General features: G+C 41.6%; 2 protein-coding genes across 2 annotated transcripts; one reads left to right on the top strand and one right to left on the bottom strand.

Annotated features, from left to right (window-relative positions):
• Positions 1–1,069: 1,069 nt before the first annotated feature.
• On the bottom strand, positions 1,070–10,092 carry LOC100495598. Its single transcript, XM_002938920.5, has 4 exons — positions 9,621–10,092; positions 7,107–7,211; positions 6,767–6,836; positions 1,070–2,654 (listed from the first exon to the last, which is right to left on the bottom strand). Exons 1-4 carry the CDS (start codon positions 10,053–10,055, stop codon positions 2,362–2,364), a joined length of 903 nt encoding a protein of 300 aa, XP_002938966.2. The 5' UTR covers positions 10,056–10,092; the 3' UTR covers positions 1,070–2,361.
• Positions 10,093–14,095: 4,003 nt separating this feature from the next.
• On the top strand, positions 14,096–16,314 carry LOC100497024 (brain-specific serine protease 4). Its single transcript, XM_031896664.1, has 5 exons — positions 14,096–14,199; positions 14,374–14,653; positions 14,896–15,164; positions 15,359–15,498; positions 15,728–16,314. Exons 1-5 carry the CDS (start codon positions 14,130–14,132, stop codon positions 16,235–16,237), a joined length of 1,269 nt encoding a protein of 422 aa, XP_031752524.1. The 5' UTR covers positions 14,096–14,129; the 3' UTR covers positions 16,238–16,314.
• The last annotated feature ends 6,366 nt before the right edge of the window (positions 16,315–22,680 follow it).

Raw genomic sequence — 22,680 nt, 5'->3', positions numbered from 1 at the left:
ATGGACTAGTGGGTTGCGTTAGTAGGCAAGTGGGCCAGCTGGAATTTACCACGTGGCTGCAACGATTCTCCAATTTTGGGGAAGAAACACTGCATAGTGGGAAAAAGTGCCAATAAAAGCCCCACATCTACAAACCAAGGTGGCCATACATCTGTGGCTGATAAAATCTACTGACGAGTTGGCAGCTTATTGGCCTGAGTATGGGTCCCTCAGATGGGCCTGTGCGATTAATGTCTGGCCAAAAATCATTCAGATGTGGATTGGCAGGTTTAAAAATCCCATCAGGACTAGGAGTGCATCAGCTAGTTGATGCAGTCCTCATCCCGGCGGCCTGTACCTGAAGGTGGGCATACCAGGGAAAGATCCATTCGCTTGGTGATCTCTCAGTGTATGGCCAGCTTAAGAGCAACGTTGGGTGCACTTGAATAAAATACTGTGAATACCTTTCCCACACTCTTAAACACTGCATTCTCCAGAAAGGCTAAGGAGAAAATTGCTGTTTGTTAGTGACTCTGAGGTGTAAATTTATAACACACTCGCCTTATGTACTTTGGCTGAAATCCTAATCTGTCTCTTATGAGTGCCTAGAGGGCTGTCTGGGACCTTGATGAGCAAGTGAGGGAAGTGTTAACTAGCAAAGGTTACATAGTACATGTCGTCACTGAATTGCTGTCGGATTACTGTAGGATTTCCACTGTCGGCTTCCCCGTCTGGGTCAGAAACCTAACTGCTTCTTTTTGCAATATTCCTGGTGGCATTGTGGAAATGCACTCATTTGCAAACATAATTTACAATATGACATTGCTCTCATCTCATTTCTTTCCAAACAGATATAGGGATGTATAGCAGTGTAAACAAGACCACTTGTTTTTTATATGTATTAAAACTTTAGAAAACTGTAACTAGTTAAATGCAATGGCATTCAGTACGATGTGTAGTGCCAATGGAATGCGGGTTTACTGTAATTATGAGCCAGCTCTTCTACCTGGAGCATCATCGTGTCTGTACAGAGTAACACTGCATGCTGGCAAGTGCTGAAATGGATTGGAGAAAAGCACAGAAAAATAACTAGATTTATTTGTATTTATTTTTCTCAAAATATTTGGTATTATTTACAAACACAGGTTACTCTTCACACAACATAGCTGCCTGCCCCGGGAGCCTAGTGCTGTAGGGGGTTATAATTAAAAAAACAAAAACATTTTTTTCCCCCAACTGGAATGCAGGCTCTATTAGACCACACTTCTGGGGGAAAGTCAATTTCAGGGTGACAGGTGCCCTTTAAGAAATGTTTGCTTGGTATATAATGAGGAAGTTCCTTTATTGTACAGAGCCAAGAAAAAGTACACAAATCTTTGTTTCAAAATCAGTCTATAAAATGTAAGTAGAAATCATTTGAAAATATATATGTATACTTCACTTTTGCAACTGCTAACGCTGCTTAAAATGTGTTTGGAAATTGCTAAGGCTTCTGGGAGTTGTAGCTCTGATCGGCAAGAATGCTGAAGACCTTGGTTTTGAAAACTTGAAAAGGGTTATGTAATAAAAAGTGCAATGTCTGCTATAGGTCTAATCACATGTAGCAGCCAATCAGTATTTGCCGTTCACCTGTTTAAAAGGTGATTATCTTATTGGTTAACAAAAAGGGTATTTTTGTCCCTTTCTGCTCTCCTGGTGCATAAACAAAAGTAGCAGAAGTCAGCTCTCCTCCAGCCAAGACAGGTCTATTAATCAGTTGGCTTTTGCTACTAGTCTTAACCAGCAGTGCACACCATAGCGGGGGACTGACAGATATTCCTCTCAGTAGCAATTGCACTTTAAAGCTTCTATAAAATTAGAATGAATACAAATTGGAAAAGTGGCTTAGAATTACATCTTGTTTCACTAGGCAAAAGGTTAGTTTTGGCTTTACAATGGGAAGTTTGGGGCTGCGTCACCCCACAATTCTGCTGACACGTATTTTGGCCATGCAAGCATTCAGAGCACCATTAAGCTGTACGACAAGCGATCTGACCGGGTACGTAAGCTACTGTGCTATATGTTCACAAATATCCAGCATCGAGCATTTTGTTATTTAGAATCCAACATATAAATATTTGTTCCACAAACACATAAATTTGCGGGTTTAGTGGGTAATTCCTGCACTAGGGCACTGCTGGTAACACTGGGACACAGACTCCACAGCAACAGTCGGAGTAAAAAAAACACATTCACTAGTAGAAAATCCATTTAGGAATAGGCATATGGTGGTGGAGCAGGAAGTTATCATGCCACGTGTTTTATCATGCCGCGTGCTTGGACCTCCCTTGTGATAGGTGTTCTGCCTCTGGATGCATGGAAAGTTAGTTTGGGGTTTTATAACTATGGAGCTTCCTCTAGTCGTGTATCCACATACTGGAAATGAGCGCCATCACACAGCACCAACTGGGGGCTCTTCCTCTTCCATACAGTAAATGAATCCACTTGGCCAGGCCAGTTGGGAAGCTGTAGCCTCTTCACACAGCAAAACTCCTCTGCAAGGCAAAGCTGGAAGTCACGCGTTGATGACTGCCCCCACGGATTAGAGGAGACTGTCTCTCCCAGAAGTTCCCCAACATGGAATATCATTTTACCCCTGTAGTAGGTCAGGCAGTCACGGGAAAATTTGGATGATTCTGTAGGGAAGAGAAGCAAAAAATAATGCTAGGGAAACCAGACCATATATTTTAAGCATGTTTGCAATTTAAAATAATTTTTTTCTAGTTTTCAAGTTTTACACTGCTGATTTGAATTTGAAAGAACAGCTCCTGTTCAGTTGACTGCCCCAGTCAGCAGAAAATCAAGTTAGAGAGAAGAGGAAATTCTTGCCATGTTGCTTTGCTTAGAACTGACCAGAGAAACATCAGATGACTTCTTTATGTTCACTAACTTAATAGTCTGAGCAGAGAAATATCACAAGGCTTTCCTGTGCTCACTAACTTAATTTTCTGACAACTGTGGTTGGTTAGCTGAACTGAAAAGCAGGTGGTGCTTGGAATCCATTACATTAGCAATTGAGAAATAGTAATCATCAGTGTTAATTGCAACAGTGCTCATAAGAGAACTCTAAGCAATTTACATTTGTTTAGGGAGTTTACATCCAAGGAAGGTATGGATGCCTTTCAAGTACATAAGAAAATACAAGGCTCCCGATATATATACGCATTGCAATGCTAACCAGGGGAGAAATCTCATATTTATATTAGAAATTCATATACAAACAAAAGAAATGTTCATGACACGCATAGAGCAATGTATATAGTGCAGCAGAGTCATTTAATAGAAAAGGGGTCATTACAATAATAAATAGAAATAAATACAAAGTACAGTTACATCAAATATTAGGAGCTTATTGTCACAGAGACAAGGAGAAAGGGGGTCCCTGCCCCGTAGAGCTTACAAAGTTCATTCAGTTTATCCACAGTTCATTCAAGGAGAAAAAGAGGATATTTAAACACTAATTATAAATGGTGAGTTGTTTTTTTTAAAGGGAATCTATCAAACAAATATTTTTAAAATGCATGTTATCAATAAAAGTAGTCTGATTGAAATATAAAGCCCCAAGAAGAATTCATGTTAAAATGTTATACCGAGCATTCCCCTGCAGGGCTATTCATGCGCAATGTTGCATTAATGTCTTAAAGGGGTTGTCATAGACAATTCTAGGCAATTTAGAATTTATATATAGGTCCCATACCTGTATATAAAAAAACAGCGGATATTTTGGTTACTGCACTGCCCCCTTGCGATGTTTTACATGGTCTCACTATGTTAGTGTTGGCTTCCTCAGAGTGTTTCGACTGTCGTGCAAAACCCAAATGTATACTCAGATTAATTTGCTAGTGAATAAATTCCAATAGTGTGAGTGCCTAAGGTAGGGACTAGTGATGTGCGGGCCGGCCCGAAACCCGTGAGACCCCCGCTAGTAGAGACATCCGATTATGAATTCCACTTAAAAAGATTTAACATACAGAGGAAGGAAAAAGAAGCCTACTCATGCTCCAGTGAAATTGCTTACACTCGCCATTGGATGTTATGTCCGCTATAATTATCACCCCTGCCCATGTAGCTATACCTGACACTGCAGTGAAGTGAGGGAGACATTTATTTCCCCATACTGTACAGTTGCTTTGAGTCATATTTAAGGATTTTTGAAAGGTGGCTACTACAGTTTTCATAGGTACTATGGTTGTGTAGCGCTGGGAGATACCCCTATATGGAAAGCTTGGCTAGGGCTTCAAGAGAACCAATAACTGTGGCCTCCAGCACAATTGCCCTATTGTCTGTTCTAGGTGCCAGCTACTAGCAGGCAAAAACTAGCTAGGAAATAAAGTGAGAATTTGGCTTGCAGCGTGGAGAAAGCCAATCTGAAAACCACATTCCATATAAACCCCCTGATTATCATATGTAAATGTTTGAAGAACTAGAGATGTAAAATTACTTGGGAAATATGAAAGAAATGAAGAAATTTCGGTAGAAACATAATTTTTAGCTGGAACTGTCAGGGGGAGGGATTTACAAACTAAAATTCTGCTTTTGGGGCTAGACAGGATAGGGATGATACTTCATTGTTTGCGCTGTTTATCATTCATTTTTTATTGAACATATTTAATGAGCCGCTAAGCTCAGGTAAGTGATAGCAGGACAGAGCATGTGCAGGGAATCAGCAGAACATGAGGAATACTGGGGGCATCTTTGGAGGCACAAATCTTAACTGTGAAAGGGCCCTGATGGCCATGGCTAATACAGAAGTACAAAATATAAGGTGTAGCATTTCTAGCCTAATATTATTTGAGCTTCAGTTCTCCTTTAAGTGGGCTCTACTTGGCAACATCCTCACTGTCATTAACGATCAGGGTGTTCTGTGGCTGTGTCAGTAATGCAGGAATAAAGTGCTCAGAGAAGCACACTGCCAACCATTATTTGCTATTAAGCAGGAATGAAGAGTGCAAATAAACAGCTCCCCCATCCTGCCCACACAGCACCCACTGGGCACCACGCACAATATCCAGCAATGGAAACTTCTAACAGGGAACTTGTGTATATTCCAATAAACATAACTGTACCTTATAATGCTTTGCACTGGTCCCTAAGTAATAACATTCATTAAAGAGAATCAGTATTGTTTCTCTTATTTATCGCCTGTGGGTTAGATCTTCCATCCCTACCGCACAATGTTATTGCAGGCCAAGGAAGATTTGACCTATTTTTGTTTCCAGCCTTTCACTCCTTAGGCCCAGGCCACCCACACCTTCAGGAAAAGGACCTCACTATAGTATAAAATACTTTTTTCTATGGAGTTGCTAGTCTATATGGCAGAAAGACATTCTTTTTCATTAATGTTAGAGCCAAATATACATTACGTGTTTTTCAGCACAGCAAAAAACACCCAAAATAGTGCCCTCTCATCATATTACCCAGTCAGGCAACAGGATGGCAGTGGCGCATTCTGCACTGAATTACTTGTTTATGCACAAACGGGAGCCAGGCCGAGGGTAGAAGGTTAGCAATTACAGTCACTGGAGGGTGACAATAAAGTTGCCACCCTGCAGTGATTTTGGGATAGGCTCACCTCAATTATTAATTTTTTTTCCCCATCTAAGCCTTATATAATTATCAAAGCCTGCTCCAAGGACACTGATGACAGAATAATTGGATTACAAATATATGCACTGAAACGTGTTATTATCCTTTACTTATAAAGCACCAGCACATTTACTTGTTATGCTTTATAGAGATTATACATCATTCGCTTTGTCTATGTGCCAGTAAAGCTCACAATCTACAGTAATATTGCTTAATCCGTATAGAACAAAATATAAAAAAGCACTATTTGGCTATATATAAAAGCAATTTTTGAGATCATGGCATTAACCAAAACAGTACAGATTTACAATGTTTTGCACAAAATACTTCAGTTGAAATGTATTGCAAGATATGGCAGAACAGGGTGACATTTAAGTAGCGTGTACTTATACTGCCATCTAGTAGCAAAACGGTTCAAATAACACTATAATAGCTGGAGTCTCTGAATAAAAGACACATCAGCTTTTGGCCCTTTACATGGCTTTATACTGACAATCTTTAATCTTTGGTATGAGTTTGGATGCAATCTGCATGATTGGGTAAATCAGCCCAAGTTGAGAACATAAGCCAAATTCCCATCCCAAGGGTTGCAAACCTCAGCACAAGCTCACAGCCAATGGCAAGGAGCATTTCACTTTGTTTCTTGCATGGAGTCTTTTTATAGAGAGACAGATCCCAAGCAATGAAGGAATGTACAATTCCAAACCAAGTAACCCTTCAGGATTGAGATGTGTATCCCACATAGCAAATCATTTCTGGTAATTGTAATTCAGCTGACACTCTCACAGCTCCTAGCGTCTCTCTGCTATGGTATCAGTGACACTCTCACAGCTCCTAGCGTCTCTCTGCTATGCTATCAGTGGCACTCTCCCAGTTCCTAGCATCTCACTGCTATGCCATCAGTGGCACTCTCACAGCTCCTAGCGTCTCTCTGCTATGCTATCAGTGGCACTCTCCCAGTTCCTAGTGTCTCTCTGCTATGCTATCAGTGGCACTCTCCCAGTTCCTAGAATCTCTCTGCTATGCTATCAGTGACACTCTCCCAGCGCCTAGTATTGTTCTGCTATGCCGCAGGGATGCTATGAGCCAAAGTTCCACACAGCTAAAGTGGCCAAGGCTGCCTATTCCATATGCTGGTTGTAAGAAATGAAAGGTTCATTACCATCTGCATCAGGCCATGCCAGGAGCAGAGCTCTGTCTGGGAACAGCTCAAGGATCTCAGGGCCAGCAGTCTGGAGAAAGACATATGTATAGATATTAGAAAGCAAGACTGTACATGAGGGAGTTATCCCTATACAAAGCTATCATTGAGATAAATATAATCTCCCCAGTATTTGGTGCACGGCTGCACAAAAGGAGCAGCATAAACGAAGGTGGACAGCCTACATCCTTGCATATAGAAGAATAACAAGCACTAGCTATAGTAAAAACATATGTTTTACATGGGGCTAATGGGACTAACATATACACTGTTAGGTACATAAAATATACAGTGTTCTCACCATGATCTCTGTGTAGCGCATTTCTGGTGGGAAAATGTTGTTTTGGTCAAATGCAACCACATCAAGGCCACGACTCTGCAGCAAAAACTCCCAGTACCCTGTGCCCTGAGAAATATAGAAAAAAAAATCAATATCCAGGGATTTTATTTACTAAAACATACCAGGTAAAAAATGAGAAGCAGTGATAAGTGAATCTGTCACGTTTCACGTCCCCCGCAAAATTAGCTAAAATTTGCAAAATGTATTTAATACAATAAGTGTATTTCGCTGCATTAATGTTTTTTTTGCCACTTTTTTGAGCAAATACATCAATTCCAGTTACTAAAATCTTGTGTATTAGCAGCCATTCTTCACATCTCATGGGCAAAGTGACTATAAAACCAATTTCCCTACTCTCCCCAGGAGGCCTTATTCATCTGCCTGCTTTTATTCATTTAGGGTGAAGACACACAGAGCTACTAGTAGCAGCTACTTTTTCACCTCTACTAAAAGCCAGAAAATACCCTGCCATAGACAATACTGAGAATTACCTCTGCTAAACACATGTAGAGACAGTAATCAGTAAATGATCACCATTGTCTATTTTAGTAGCCAATACAAGTAGCTGCTCCTAGAAGCTCTGTGTGTCTTCACCCTAAAGGTGCCCATACACTATAAGATCCGCTCGCTTGGCGATGTCGCCAAGCGAGCGGATCTTCACCCGATATCCCCACCTATGGGTGGGCGATATCGGGTAGCAAGTAACTTAAAAAAAAAATAATCAGATCGTTTGGCCCCTTTGGCCAAACGATCGGATTACATTTGTGGTTATGGGACAGTCGGTTCGGGGACTGCATCAACGAGCCGATGCGGTCCCCGATCCGACTGGATTTTCTAACCTGGCCGATCGAGATCTGGCCAATTTCAGGCCAGATATCGGTCGGCCAGGCCGCTCTGTTCTGCCCATACACGGGCCGACATGTAAATCGCCAGTGGGATGGCATATGTGCCACTGCGATTTCCGGAAGTCGTCAGAAGTTTCCTCTCAAGACAACTTCGGGCAACTTCCAGAAATCGTAGTGGCGTGTATGCCATCCCACCAGCCGTTTACATTCTAGCCGGTGGGATGGAATTGTGGGAAGATTAGTTACCCGTGGCAACAAAGATTTGACACGGGGCGACCAATCTCCCCATCTGTCACCACACTTATTGTGTGGAAGCTGCCATGCTTCTCCTTGCACCCAATTAGGGTAAAGACACATGGAGTTACTTAGTAGCAGCTACTTGTCAAGGCTACTAAGGGCTCTGGCACTCGGGGAGATTAGTCGCCCGCGAACAGGGAGTTTTGCCGCGGGCGACTAATCTCCCCGTGTGCCAGAGCCCTAAATGCCAGAAAATCCCCTGCCATAGACAGTACTGAGAATTGCCTCTGTTAAACCACACACAGAGACAATTATAAGTAAATGATCAGCATTGTCTATTTCTGTAGCCACAACAAGTAGCTCCTTGTGTCTTCACCCTTCCACAGACTCCAAACAAACAGTGGCCCCCAGTTGCAACTTTTCAGGAAAAATAACAGAATATTTGCCTAGATTTGCTAGGCAATTACAGAAAATATTAATTGAGGGTTCCCTGCAGTTTATTGCCCAGATACAGCAATGACCTATTAATAGCAGATCCTTTTCTCTTTTCTGCCTTACTGTGTAGGTTGGTCTGTGCCTGTCACTTTATCTGCCACGCTGTGCATAGTGGTTTAGTAGCACTCTGGTGGGGGGCGGCAGACTGCCACCCTTGCTTTGGGTGCCAAAGTCCCTTAGTGAAGATGTGGAAGCAGACACCCTAAGCTGAGTGAGAATATTGGATCTTTGTAGTAATATGTGCATGGCTAGAATCAACCTGTATTGTCCTTTCATCATCTTGCAGAATAGAAGAAATGCTGGAGGGGGGAAGGTACACCACATACATGGTGGCTTTCATTTGAGGGCCCCCTGCAAAATAGGAGAAATGCTGGGGGGCAGGCCTACAACATACACAGAGGCTTCTCATTAATGGGCCCCTGGGGCACCCTGAAGAATAAACTAAATGCTGGGGAACAGGAATACTAGACACACAGTGGATTCTCATTATAGGGTCCTGGGGCACCCTACAGACTGGAAGAAATGCTGGGGTACAGTCATAGAGCACAGAGTAGATCACAAAACTGTGCCTTAGAGCAATGTGCCGTATAGTAACCCTATAGTAACCTTCTCCTTTATGTATGACATTAGGGCATATATTAGTCAATGATTTTAAAACCCTTCAGAAGTAAACTGGTAGGTACACATAATTCTGCCAGAGCCACAGTTAAAGCTCAAGGGGTCCAGGGAATTGCAGGAGGGCTGTGATGTGACCCCCCCAGCTGTTATAAACTAGTAGTTTAAAACAGCTGGAGGGCTGCCGGCTGCACACACCTGAGCCACTAGGGGGCCCTCCCTGTCCCACATATACAATGGCCAGGCTTGTCCCTAAGCGCCCCAAGTCCCAGGCAGAACTCACAGCTCCAGCTGACACCAGGGGCTCCCTCAGGGCACACAGCAGCTCCAGCACCATGGGACTGGGCACCGAGAAGGAGAAGAGGATCTGCAGCCGCTGACAGCTCGACCCCTCCTCCAGGCTCCGGAGTAAGTGCAACAGCTCCTTCCTGCGGGGGGCGGACAATTCAGGGTCGCAGAAGCGGTGCACATCGGGCGGCAGCTCCTGCATCTTCCTCACGTAGATCTGGTAGTAGAGATTCTGCCCCTTGTGCTTTCTCTGCTCCAGGGTATCGCAGGGTGGATCGGAACTTGCCAGCGCTGCCATGCTCCTTCCCCCGCCCGGCTGGGGGCCCCACAAACTCAGCCCGCACCATTCAAACCCAGTGCGCGTCTGGCAGCAACAGATCAGGAAGCACAACAAGGGCTCAGGCGTGTAAGCGTTTGGCTTTGCTGCCATCTACTGGGCATGTGTGGAACTGTCACTAGAGATCAGTGGGAGTTTCTCACAATGTAAACAAGTGTTGTTTGGTCTGCGTCTATTTAGGGCTGTGTTGCAGGAAGGAGGAACGCTATGGCAGCTCCACTTCTTACAGAACTACAATAATAATGTTAGAAGTCGCAAAGCACAAGACTACCTATCTGCTATACATTCTAGTAATACTGTTCTGCTGTTTCTGGAGTTCCAAGCAGTGGGACTAAACAGCCTTGTAGCTTTCTAGAATTTTAAATGAAACAGATTACACCATCTATGTCACTTTCCCCTTAGTGCTGTCCCTTGTCCCCCCCAGTGCCTGCATCATGTTTACCTACCCCTCCAGGGTCAGACTGGATCATGGGGGGGGGGTGCCCCTGCATTGGCAGCCCTAGTGTGCCCTGCACCCCCCAGCCCGACCCTTCTAATAAAACAGTATTTGGTGCATGATTGGAAGGGATTTCTGGGTGTTACAGTTCCGCTATCTGTTTGTTAGTGGGTGGGTTTGGGAATTCCCTCATACCTTCCCCTTATCTGTGTTGTAAGGATTATCATGCTGTGGCACATCATATGCCAGCCTGACTTGTACCAAGCACCAATCCTGCAGCGCCAATGGCGCCCCCATTCTCCCAGTCTGCGCATAGAGGGTCCAGGGGGGTCTCTCTGCACTAACAGAGCTGAATTTTTGCTTTAAAAAAATGAAAATTTGGGTCGGTAGTCACCAGAGGTGGCTTTATCCCACCCCTGGTTAGTGCCTGTTTCCTCCCATCATGCCCTGCTTGTACCTTACATGATAAGGACACCTCCCTTTTTAAATATAATTTTTAATATACTTTAAATGGTACATTTTAAGATGGGAACGCAATTCTCAGAAACAATTGGTAAATGTATGTGTGTATATCTTTATTTATAAAGTGCTACTTATGTACGCAGCACTGTACAGTAGAATAGATTAATACAACCAGGGGGTTATTAAGATAATAATAGATAAATACAAAGTACAGGTATAGGACCCTTTATCCAGAATGTTTCGGACCAAGGGTATGCCATATAAGGGATCTTTCAGTAATATGGATCTTCATACCTTAAGTCTACTAAAAAATCAATAAACCATTAATCAAACCCAATAGGCTTGTTTTTCCTCCAATAAGGATTCATTATATCTTAGTTGGGATCAAGTAAAAGGTTCTGTTTTATTATTACAGAAAAAAAGGAAATCAATTTTAAAAATCTGAATTATTTGATTAACACGGAGTCTATGGGAGACGGGCTTTCCATAAATCAGAGCTTTTTGGATATCGGGTTTCTGGATAACAGATCCCATACCTGCATAACAATAAATACAAGATACAGTTGCAATAAGTTAGGCAAGAGTCAAAGGCACAAGATGGAGGTCCCTGCCCCGTAGAGCTTACAATCTATATGGGAGGGTAACTTACAGACACAAATAGGCAAATACAGTATAAGTGCTGTAGGTCACAGTGGGTGACAATATAAGTGCCAGTTCCCAAATCAGAGGCTGGGCGAGTGCTCCAAAAGGTAGTCTTTAAGTTTAGTTTTAAAGAGACTGAGGGAGGATGTGTGATGTGCGACTCTCTCTCACCATTCGTCACACATTAGTGGAAGGAGCTTTCTCTCTACTTTTCATTTGGGTTCTTCAAGTGGGGCCTGGATATGTGTTTCTCTGCTGTTTCCCTTGTAGGCCCTTGGAGACCCAGTCAAAGTGTGGAGGTAATGGATCTAAACAAATGCAAAGGACAGTAGAACCCAAGTCTGCCATAAACTGAGAAACCAGACCATACAACTGTTATAAATATTCTGACAGTTTATCATATTAGAATGAGAGACAATGTCAGAATTAGCCTCTCTGTGCCCACCATGGAAATTATATTCATGGCCCAATTCCTGATGCTTTGTATTTGTAAAAATACAATACGGCCTCGGGCGCCCCAACAGCAAAACCAGGGCTTGGTCCAGCGTGGCCGGGAGGGGTACTCGGGATGCGAGGAGTCAGGGCACCATCCAGGGCCCCACCCATAATTAATCTACCCTTGACTGTACGGCTACTTTTTTTTACCTCTCCTTTGAGAACTCAAGTGCTTCTATCATTATTGCAACCTTTCCCATTGCAGTATGGGTAGAGTGTAGGGGTTTTAAGGGCATGAATAACTGTATTTAAGAAGTTGCAATCTTTCCTTCCGTCCATACAGATACCTATACAAATACAATACATTTTCCTTATTGTTTTTATTATTCCTGTTTTGCACCTGGTAATATATTGTTATCAATATGATCTCATCACTTCAATTAACTTAATCTTGTTCAGTGTTTAAAGAGCTGTAGCAGTAAACAGTACAGGTATGGGATCCGTTATCAAGAAAGCTCTGAATTACGGAAAGCCCGTCTCCCATAGACTCCATTTTAATCAAATAATTTAGATTTTTTAAATTGATTTCCTTTCTTTTTGTAAAAATAAAACAGTACCTTGTACTTGATCCCAACTAAGATATAATTAATCCTTATCAATGCAAAACACTCCTATTGGGTTTATTTAATGTTTTATTGTTTTTTTAGTAGACTTAAGGTATGAAGATCCAAATTACGAAAAGACCCCTTAGCCGGAATACCCTTGGTCCCAAGCATTCTGGATAATGGGTTTTATACCTGTACAACTTTACTATGGGATCAGTGTTAAACAGGTGTCACATGACCAGTTGTTTGGTTTAGTGGTTAAAGATAGTAGATATCTAGATAGCTAGAAAGGCTCTTCTAAATCTTATGTTATAATTAAGTTTCCTTAAGGGCTCTGGCACACGGGGAGATTAGTCGCCCGCGACAAAACTCCCTGTTCGCGGGCGACTAAGAGTCGCGAGTCTTTTCCGGCGATTTCGGGAAATCGCTCCGCCGCGTGTGCCATCCCGCCGACGACTTACATGTTCGCCGGCGGGATGGCGGGTCATGGCAACTCGGGGAGATTAGTCGCCCGCGAACAGGGAGTTTTGTCGCGGGCGACTAATCTCCCCCGTGTGCCAGAGCCCTAAGACATGTATAAACAACAGTGCCTAAAGTAGGCCCGGACTGGGATTCAAAATAGGCCCTGGCATATTAAGTAGAGAGGGGCCCAAACAGCCCCCCACCAGCCCAATAAATAGTGACTGCCTATGGCATCTTACAGCAGCCCCTCTGGCATTTGCCAGAACCCACAGATTGCCAGTCTGGGCCTGGCCTAAAGAATGTACTCATATTATGGGAATTTAAAATCTCTGTCTATAAATCTGTGAGTTCCATTGATTATGTAATTATAACCATACCAGTTTGTTGTTTCTATGGTTACAACTGAAGCTGTGATGTTATCATACTGTACACAGTTCGGAGATCCATTTTTCCTTATAGTATCTTTAATTGTTAATTAATGCTCATTCATGTTATGGGAATTAAATTTTTTTTTTTTTTTCTCTGTGAATCTTTGAGCTTTACTGATAATGTAGATGTTACCTGAACCTTTTTGTGTTTCTACGGTTACAAATATCATTGTAACGTCATCACTATTAATCACATTGTACAGTGTGGTTTAAACAGTCGGTTTACTGATCATGAAGATAAATAACTGTTTTTGTGTTACTGTGGTTACAGCTATTTTTGTGATGTTATTGTTGTTAAACACATTATATTGTGCAGTGTAGTTTATGCAGTCAGTTTGGAGATGACAAGAGCAGTGATGGAGCTGCTTCCAGTCATGTCAGTTAATGTCTGGGGGAAACTTTGGCCATGGATAAAGTAACACTTTTATTATTTAATAGATATAGTATGCTGTACAAGGTGTTATAATCAGATATTTGCACTATAAGGCATTAAAGGCAAAAATGCCTAGGGAAGGTTCCCTTAAGGGAATTTTAAATCAATATCTGTAAATATCCTGTCTTCACTGACAATGTAGACGTGGCCTAACTGGTTTTGTGTTGCTATGGTTACTGTTGACATTGTGATGTCATCACTTGTACAGACATCTTACTGTACAGTGTGCTTTATGCAGCCAGTCTGGAGAAGACAGGAGCAGTGATGGAGCTGCTTTTGTTTTTTCTGAGCGTTTTTATTCTTTTTAGAGAATCTCAAACTTCCGGCTATGTTAGTAAGTATTTGTGGGAGACTTTGACCATAGATAGTGTAGCGCTTTTCTTCTTTATTATATTAATTGGAACTGCTGAAGTTTATACATATATATGTGTCAGCACATACACACACATACAGTTTGTGTTATAATGCATGATTCTGTTTTTCTAACCTCTCTCTTTCCCTCTCTCAGTTTGTGGAAATCGACCCTTATTTGATTTACAACACCAGAAACAAGAAGAAAAAGGACTGAATGCAGATCATGGAAAGTTATCTATTGTAGATGCTTTCATAGATCATTTACGACTTGGGGTCCTTCATTTAAAAGAACTGAATGTAGATGAAGGAGAGTGGCCCTGGATAACCAGTATCCAGCAGCAGGAAAACAATACCTACAGACATATCTGCGCAGGGACCATCTTGAACAGTCGTTGGGTTATGACAGCCGCCCATTGCTTCAAGACACTTAATGGGTAAGATCAATTAAATAGATTTAGTAATATCTGAGAAGAAAATATTATTTTCTGGAATAAACCACAAATATTTGCAAATATCTATGTAGCTGCATAATATGCCGTTTCTTTCTCTTTGGTAACCATATGGATGCTATAATGATTAAGAGATTATGGGTAATAAGGGAGGTTATAGTGTCTAATCAATAAATTAGAGCAGGTCATAGCTGGTTTGTGTGATATCCTTTTATTTATTATTCCAGAGAGAATGCTACAAGGTCATTGCAATTGGTGTTTGGAGCACGTCACTTATCTAACCATGGACCAAAGTCTCAAGTTCGTTATATTCGACAGATCATTCAGCATGAACAATATGATCCAAATACGGAGAAAAATGACATTGCATTGGTTCAGCTAAATGAAGCTGTCCAATTTAGTGATCGAATTCAACCAGCTTGTTTACCCTCATCATCTGCTAAACTTGAACCCCTGACGGAATGCTATATGGCAGGATGGGGTGTTGAAGAGGAAGGTAGGCCTGTGCTTTTTATAATAGAGACAACATGTAACTGTTTCACTGCTTCCAGCGTATCAATGATATCTTCATATTTGTTCTATCTTCCACTATACATCATGAATTAAAGGTTACCTTTCCATAGAAAAGCAGGTATATTTTGTCACAGAGATAGTGCCATTCATTGGATAACCAATTTTCTTTATATCTAGGTGAGGAATCAGTGGCTATAATGCAAGAAGCCAAAGTGAAAAGGATTGATAACAAGAATTGCAACATAACCTATCATGGAGCCATAAAAGAAAATAATCTATGTGCAAGCCAAAACTCAACAAATATGACAAGCTGCCAGGTAAGAGTCATTTTGTTTGGTACCCTATATCAGGAAGAATGTTTGGTATTGTCCATACAGGCTAATCTGTAACAGAAGTTCTGGCAAAAGAAAGATCTAAATCTAAATCTAGATTCTTGCCATAATGTACCTGTCCCAAGATGTATAACCGTATACTATTATTATTATTATTGTAAGAATAATGCTGTACTCTAAAATTGTGATACTGATTTCATTTTGCTTCCTTTAGGGGGACAGTGCTGGACCCCTCATGTGCAAAATAAAAAAGGTCTTCTCTGTGATTGGGATAGCAAGTTGGGGATCAGGCTGTAGCCAGATTAATTCCCCTGGAGTTTTTATCTCTACGCAGAGCTTTGTAAAGTGGATGGTTGATACAATCATTAGTGAGGAAATGAAAAGCACAACTGAGGTAAATGAATCTGTTCTAAACTTTCCTTTTGGAACTGTTATGGATGATGTAAACCCAAGTGCAAAAGAGGAAAAGAATGTGGAGCCTACAAATCAAGCAACAATTCAGAATATTCAAGAAAACCTGACTCTAAAGAATCGTAGAAAACGATTTATTGTCCACGAGCCTCAAAAAGCCCTGTCTGTTCCACCAGAACTTACAGGGGCAGTGCAGAAACTTGAAGTTCCGCGCCAGTCCCAGGATGCTCAGTCCGAGCAAACAAATTCTGTGCTACAAGTTATTAGTGCTGCACTTAAGCTTAAAGCATGGATATTGGGACTGTTCCATTAGAACTGCAGTTTTATCAGTATTTGGAGACAGTACCAGTGGTGTAACAACAGAGGAAGCAGACCAACAGCTTTGAGGGAAATGGGTGGGTGGGAAGGGGTTCCAATGGGAACCCAGGTGGGCACTTTTTTATGGTCAACTGTGCCCCCCTCAAGCCCAGGCCTGCGCTCAGTTACCTTAAGTTACACCTCTGATTTTATCCATCGGGCAAAGCGAAAACCTTGCCTCCAGCAGGACTTTTCAATAAAATACTCCAAAGTGCCCTCTTCTGCTTTAGACTTAGCAATGAGGTCTTATGAGGAAAAAAAAATATATATATAGTGCACTACTGTTATTACTTCACAATGTTCACTCCAATGTGCTTTTTAACACCAGTGATGACTTTTACTTATATCACCATTTTGTGCCCAGTTGTGATATCCCTTTCCAATTGCCAATCTACTTACAGACCCCCTTGGGTTTATATGGCATCCAATTGGTTCGCTTGTAGCTCACAACTCTCTGCTTTCCCACCTCTTAATTTCAGTCAGTGTTAGGAACCACTTCACATAGGTAAATTTCCAACTTTAGCAACTTTAGGTTAATTCCACTACTTTTCCATTTCCCTTCCCCTTCTGTGCACTTACAGTGGGATAAATGCATACGCCATATGTGTAAAAACGTAATTACTTTAATACAAATAAAACTTCCCAATACACTCACAAACAGTGTATAGGATGAGAGTATCAAGAGTCACTGGTATGGATCAGGTGGCTGTTCTTTTTTCTTTCCCTGTTCAGGACCTGCAATGTCGCTCCTGGGTTCAGCAGTCCTGCCCTGTATAGTGCTCCTCTCCTTGTCCTTTCTCGCTGCTGATGCGTTTTGCCACTTCCAGCTTCCTCCTGAGCGATGGGAGGAAGCCGGAAGTGGCGAAACGCGTCAGCGGTAAGAGAGAATGCGGAGAGGAGCACTATAGAATAGAGTTTGGAGGGTGTGGAATGGAGTGCCACCTCATATGGCAGAATGGTGCCCCCATAAAAAACCTTGCAACAGCATTCTTATGTATGTAGGGCCATAAATGTGGCTTATTACTGACATCACTGGTCATAACAAACAGGAGCCCAGTAGCCCTAAAAAAAGACAAGACTTGCCCTAAAGAGACCTTGTTAATTTGTATGGGTGTAAAATGTGCAAGGTTACACAGAATTTAAATCCATCAGGGACCACTTATATAAAAATGTTGTTCTGCACTAATTTAGCTGCGCACAATTTGTAAAGAAAGATTAAGTGAACACAAGAATGGCATTGAGAATAGGGATGGTAGTTCACCTATAAGGAGACATTTTAATTCATATTCCACAAAATGTATAGAAGATGTATAGAAGATCGATGTATCAAGGCCATAGAACATGTCCAGGTCCCACTAATAAAGGAATATGATGTGTCTCTAAACTTATGTGAAACATATTGGATTTTGATCCTGGGCACATGGATTCCCACAGGCCTGAACACTAAATACAACATTGCTTGTTATTATTAATCCATATGGGGTTAAATGCATACTTTATTACTTATTTATATAGTATTAGCTCCATGAAACCCCGAATACTAAGCAATTGTAGCTAAGTTGCTGGTCGCAGGTGTGGAAAAACCATACCAGTAGCACAGTAGATATCCAAAAGCAATATGTCTGGCACACAGTCCTGACCATTCGCAAGTATCGAGACAATGTGGAGAGGAAAGATTGCAACTTGGTTGAACAAGGACAGATATGCATACTATGTTTTTAAACATAATTTATGTTAGTGCAATATAATGGGGGGACAATTGCTATGGTGGATACATGTACTACCTTAGATACTTTACAACTTACATTGCTTGACATATGATTTTATGAATATATAGAAGTGGTTTAAAATAGTGAACAGAATGAAGAATTGTTGTTTTTATGGTATTTAGTAAAACAGATAGATATCATTTTTTAATGTAACCTGCAGAGGTTGCTGTTGGAAGGGCTATTTAACCTGAAGGGACCTATTTTTTGTGATACATCTTTCAGTTTATAATTCAGGCTCAACAACCAGTAAGCCTAACTCTGCTCCCAAATATCACTTTTTTTCTCTTCATTAATATTCAATTTGCTGCCATTGCTTCTTCCAAATTAAAATATAACTTTTAAAGGGACAACTATACTTTATCTTAATTTTTCCGTTACATTGCCTGATTGACAACCAGAAGCATCTGTGTTCCTTACTATAAGACCTTATGAATTAATGCACTGAAACAAGAACACCTCCTTTGGACTCATGAGAGAAGTACTACCCATATATACCTGCTACTCACCCCAGAGACGGACACATGAGTTATTTGTCAGTAGCTTTACAGATGTGTCCTACACATGTTACATTTTCCAAGTTTATCCATGGCGTAATGCATTTAGTTTCCTGAATTTCATGTTTGGAACATATAGGCTGTAGTGGTGTGTGCTGCATCAGAGTAATGCTGCTCCTGCTTGCAACATTACAGTCAGCTGGCAAAAAGTATAGCAGCAATAGTATGCTTCCCTAACGGTAGCACTTGTCTTATATATATTCCTTTTCATCTGTGCTGCTAGGCATGTTTACTGGCAACAAAAGGTACAGTAATATCAAAAGCTACTGGCTCACAAAGGTTAAAGTCAAGTTTATTATACCATTAGCTTTACAAAAAGGTTCTGTTCCAGTTCTCCTCAGAAAATTCATACAATTAGCAGCACAAAGTTAAAATGCTCTTGTAGCTGTACTGTAAGGCGACTTTTTATACCAACTGGCCACTATTCCCAGATTTTGGAGCATTCTTTGCGTTGGGTTCCCAGTTAAGATATCTCCTGCCTGTATATAAATTGCACCCTGGTGTGCTCAGGATATGAAGGGCTTTCAAAATCAGTAGTATTTTTATTTATATAAATGATCATTGCTTTAGATTTTCTGGTTACTTATTTAGAATTCACTACATCAGTGAATGTCCTGTAAAATATGTCTTCATAAGCAGTGCTTGGAGGTGTGATCAGTAATAGTCAATGCTTAATAAAGTCATTTGTGTCCCTTGACTCGTATTGTGCCCCTGTTTTATAATATGGGCATATTAAAACTTCCATAATTTGTATAAAATCACCCAACCTGCAGCCCACATGTATGCACATTCGCACTGATGAAACAGGGTCAGACTGGGGGATGCAGGGGCCCACCCTCCCCTGAGCGCACCTACTTTATTCTTACCTTAGGCGCATCAGGAGAGATCTACAGCCTGGGGGATAGGGTCTGAGATGATATATACAACTGCAGTAAAGTTATATCAGCAGACTCAGCATGATTACCCTCCCACCCATGTGCCACAACAGGCCCAAACCCAAAGTTTAACAAAGTCTCCAAGGAAAGGGGGCGCTCCTGTACCATACGGTATAACACATCCACACTATAACCAACATTAAATCCACCCACTTACAGGAAGGAGAAGCTGCAACCACTAGGGACTGCATTTTAATATCTGTTTCTAAAAAATATTTCATTAGCTTTAGAGGACCTTTAAATAAATTTGCTGTGGAGCCAAGAATTTCTACTTATGCCACTGTGCCACAGCAAATCAGCACATTTTGCCTGTAATAGAAGATACAAAATTGGTTCATACAACAAAAATGGGCACAAAGGGCATTTTAATCACTATAAGGTTGGAGGAAAATACCTGTCACCACTTTCCATAGGTAGTGTATCTAGCTCTGTCTATGGGTAAGTCCATCACCAACACTTCATAGACAAAGCATTTCCATGTCTGTACAGTGGCATTGGGGGTTGGATGGATGCAGGGGTGGATTTGTTAAACCGTCGCCCCATGGTTTTGATAAGGACGTCTTGTGTGTAAATTTGGATGGGTGAAAAGCCTACACTAGGGTTGCCATCTGTCCGGTTTTGACTTGGACAGCCCGGTTTTTGGTAGGGCTGTCCAGATCAAAACGACATGCCCATTTTCTCCAAGATTAATCCCAAAGACTCTCGAAGATTCATGCGGCGATTGGGCAATCAGCGATCGCCGCATCATAGTCCTACCCTGTGCTGTCATGCCCCATTAGGGTTGCCACCTTTGCCAGTGGTTAAATACGAACAAATGAGGCGGGGCTGATGGTGTTGAGGGTGGGGCAGTAAAGCTAGGGGTGGGCATGATGATATCAGTTCATGATGACATCGGTTCAAAACCAGATGGTTGGCCACCCTAGTTCTGTCTTTATTCAGCCTGATGTGTAAGCCCAGTCCTTTGTATGGGGTCTGTTTTACCAGTTATCCAGAAAGCTCTGAAATTTGCTTTTTATTTCTGTAATAATAAGCAGTTAATTAAACCTAATGATAATTAAGTCATATTGATATGACGCATATCGCATGCACAAAAAACACTTCTGAAGTGTTAAATGCGCTAAATATCGCATTAGTCTGTGCGAAGATTAACACCTACTTGGGGCAGGCGGTACTTAGAGAAAATTGTGGTTCGTGAGCTTTTGGCAACACAATAAGGACTTTGCAGTGGGATTTATTCAAGTCTGTGTTGGCCCCAGAGTGATGCAGCCTCCAGTTTGCATGGAAATGGGCATTTTCAGAACAGTAGTTTTCAGAAAGTAATGGTTACGTGCGTAAAATCGTGCGCTAATATAACACACGGCAGAAAATAACGCAAGAAAAATGCTCATCGCAAGTTAAATAACGCAAAGAACATCACTTCTTAATTATGACATGTGTCCTTTTAGTGCATCGAATCTTAACGCAAAAAATAAGAAGCAATAAAATTTTTAACGCATGCTTTAAATAGCGCTCATTTTATTGACCTTTAGTAAATCGGCCCCTATGTGTGCCATAGCCCTAAATACAGTTAACTGCAATTAATGGCTGTGTAAGAATCACGAGAATCAGATTGCACTGCTCCTTATTAGGGATGTAGCAAACCTCAAAAAAAAAGTTTGCGAACTTCCTCTAAAAAGTGCGAATATTCGCGAACTTTGCGAACCCCATAGACTTCAATGGGAAGGCGAACTTTAAAACCTAGAAAAGCCATTTCTGGCCAGAAAACTGATTTTAAAGTTGTTTAAAGGGTGCCACGACCTGGACAGTGGCATGCAGGAGGGGGATCAAGGGCAAAAATTTATCTGAAAAATACGTTGTTGACACAGCGTTGCGTTTTGTGCTGTAAAGGGCACAAATCACAGTACATTTCTAAACTTGTGTAATAAACTGCTTTAAAACGTCCGGCGTCTACATTCCAATCAAGTCGTGTAAAGGTTACGGCCGGTTCACACGCAAAGACAAAACGCCGGGTTTACTGCAACGAAAAAAAAACGCAAAAAGCTTTAATGATACCGTCAAGTGAGCGAATAATAGTTTTTACTAGTTGCTTGTCACCTCCAGGACGTTCGTCCTGTCGGTGGGAATATTTCTGTAGTGGTGTGTTTAGCAGTCATCGTGCTTGTGCGCACGTGCATGGTCAGGCAGTGGTAATTCAATGTACAGTGAAGTGAACCAAAAAAGGACTATTGGGTTACAGCAGATGACGAGATCAGCACAGGACAGCTGCCCACAGCAGCTACATACAGAGCAGTAGAAAGTAGATTACTAGTCAGCAAAGCTACCTAAACTGTCCCTCAAATCCCTGCACAGCTCTCTCCTATACTAACTCTTCAAGCACACACAGGCAGAATGTAAAATGGCTGCTGGGCTTCAGTTTATATATGGAAGGGAGTGGTCCACGGGGGGGGGGGGGTCCAGGAGGGAGAGCTGCCTGATTGGCTGCCATGTATCTGCTGGCTTTGGGGTGAGAGGTCAAAATTTGGCACCAGCTTGCGAACACCCGATGTTCTCGCGAATTAGTTCGCCGGCGAACAGTTCGCTACATCTCTACTCCTTATACCACGACCTGCATTCTTTGTTCCATTTTACTAATAAAGTGTATTTTAGGTATACTGAGCGGTTTATGGCCTACAGCCTCACCATACATCTTTATCAGTACAATTTTCTATTGTACCATAATACCATAAGTACCATTGCTTGCTCCAACCACTGATTTTGGGTTGCTAGTTTGTATGTCTTGACACTAAACCCACATACAAAAAGTGTAGGTGTCCCAGAGCAGTTATCCTGTTTTCTGGTCCTTCCCACCCCTGAAAAATGTTGTTTTATGGCATTTTCCCAGTTCAACCTAATCAAATGCTAATAAGTTCATGAAAATGTGCCTTCACTGGAAACCTGAGGCCTTTGTATATCATGGGGAGATGCACAGAAAATATATGTACTAAAAAAGCAAAAATAAATAGGTGCAGAAAAACAAAGTGACTGACACACTAATTGCAGCGTAAACAAAAAATGGAAATGTCTGGGCTTTGCCTTTCTCAATATGTTGTTTTCTGGAGTGTGTTCTTTTTTTAAGTATGTATATATATTTGACAGGTATGC

Source organism: Xenopus tropicalis, chromosome 2 (assembly GCF_000004195.4).
Source record: "Xenopus tropicalis strain Nigerian chromosome 2, UCB_Xtro_10.0, whole genome shotgun sequence".
In the NCBI taxonomy this organism is placed as follows: Eukaryota; Metazoa; Chordata; class Amphibia; order Anura; family Pipidae; genus Xenopus; species Xenopus tropicalis.
Note: the sequence above shows the minus strand (reverse complement) of the source record. Positions and strands in the feature narration are given on the sequence as shown.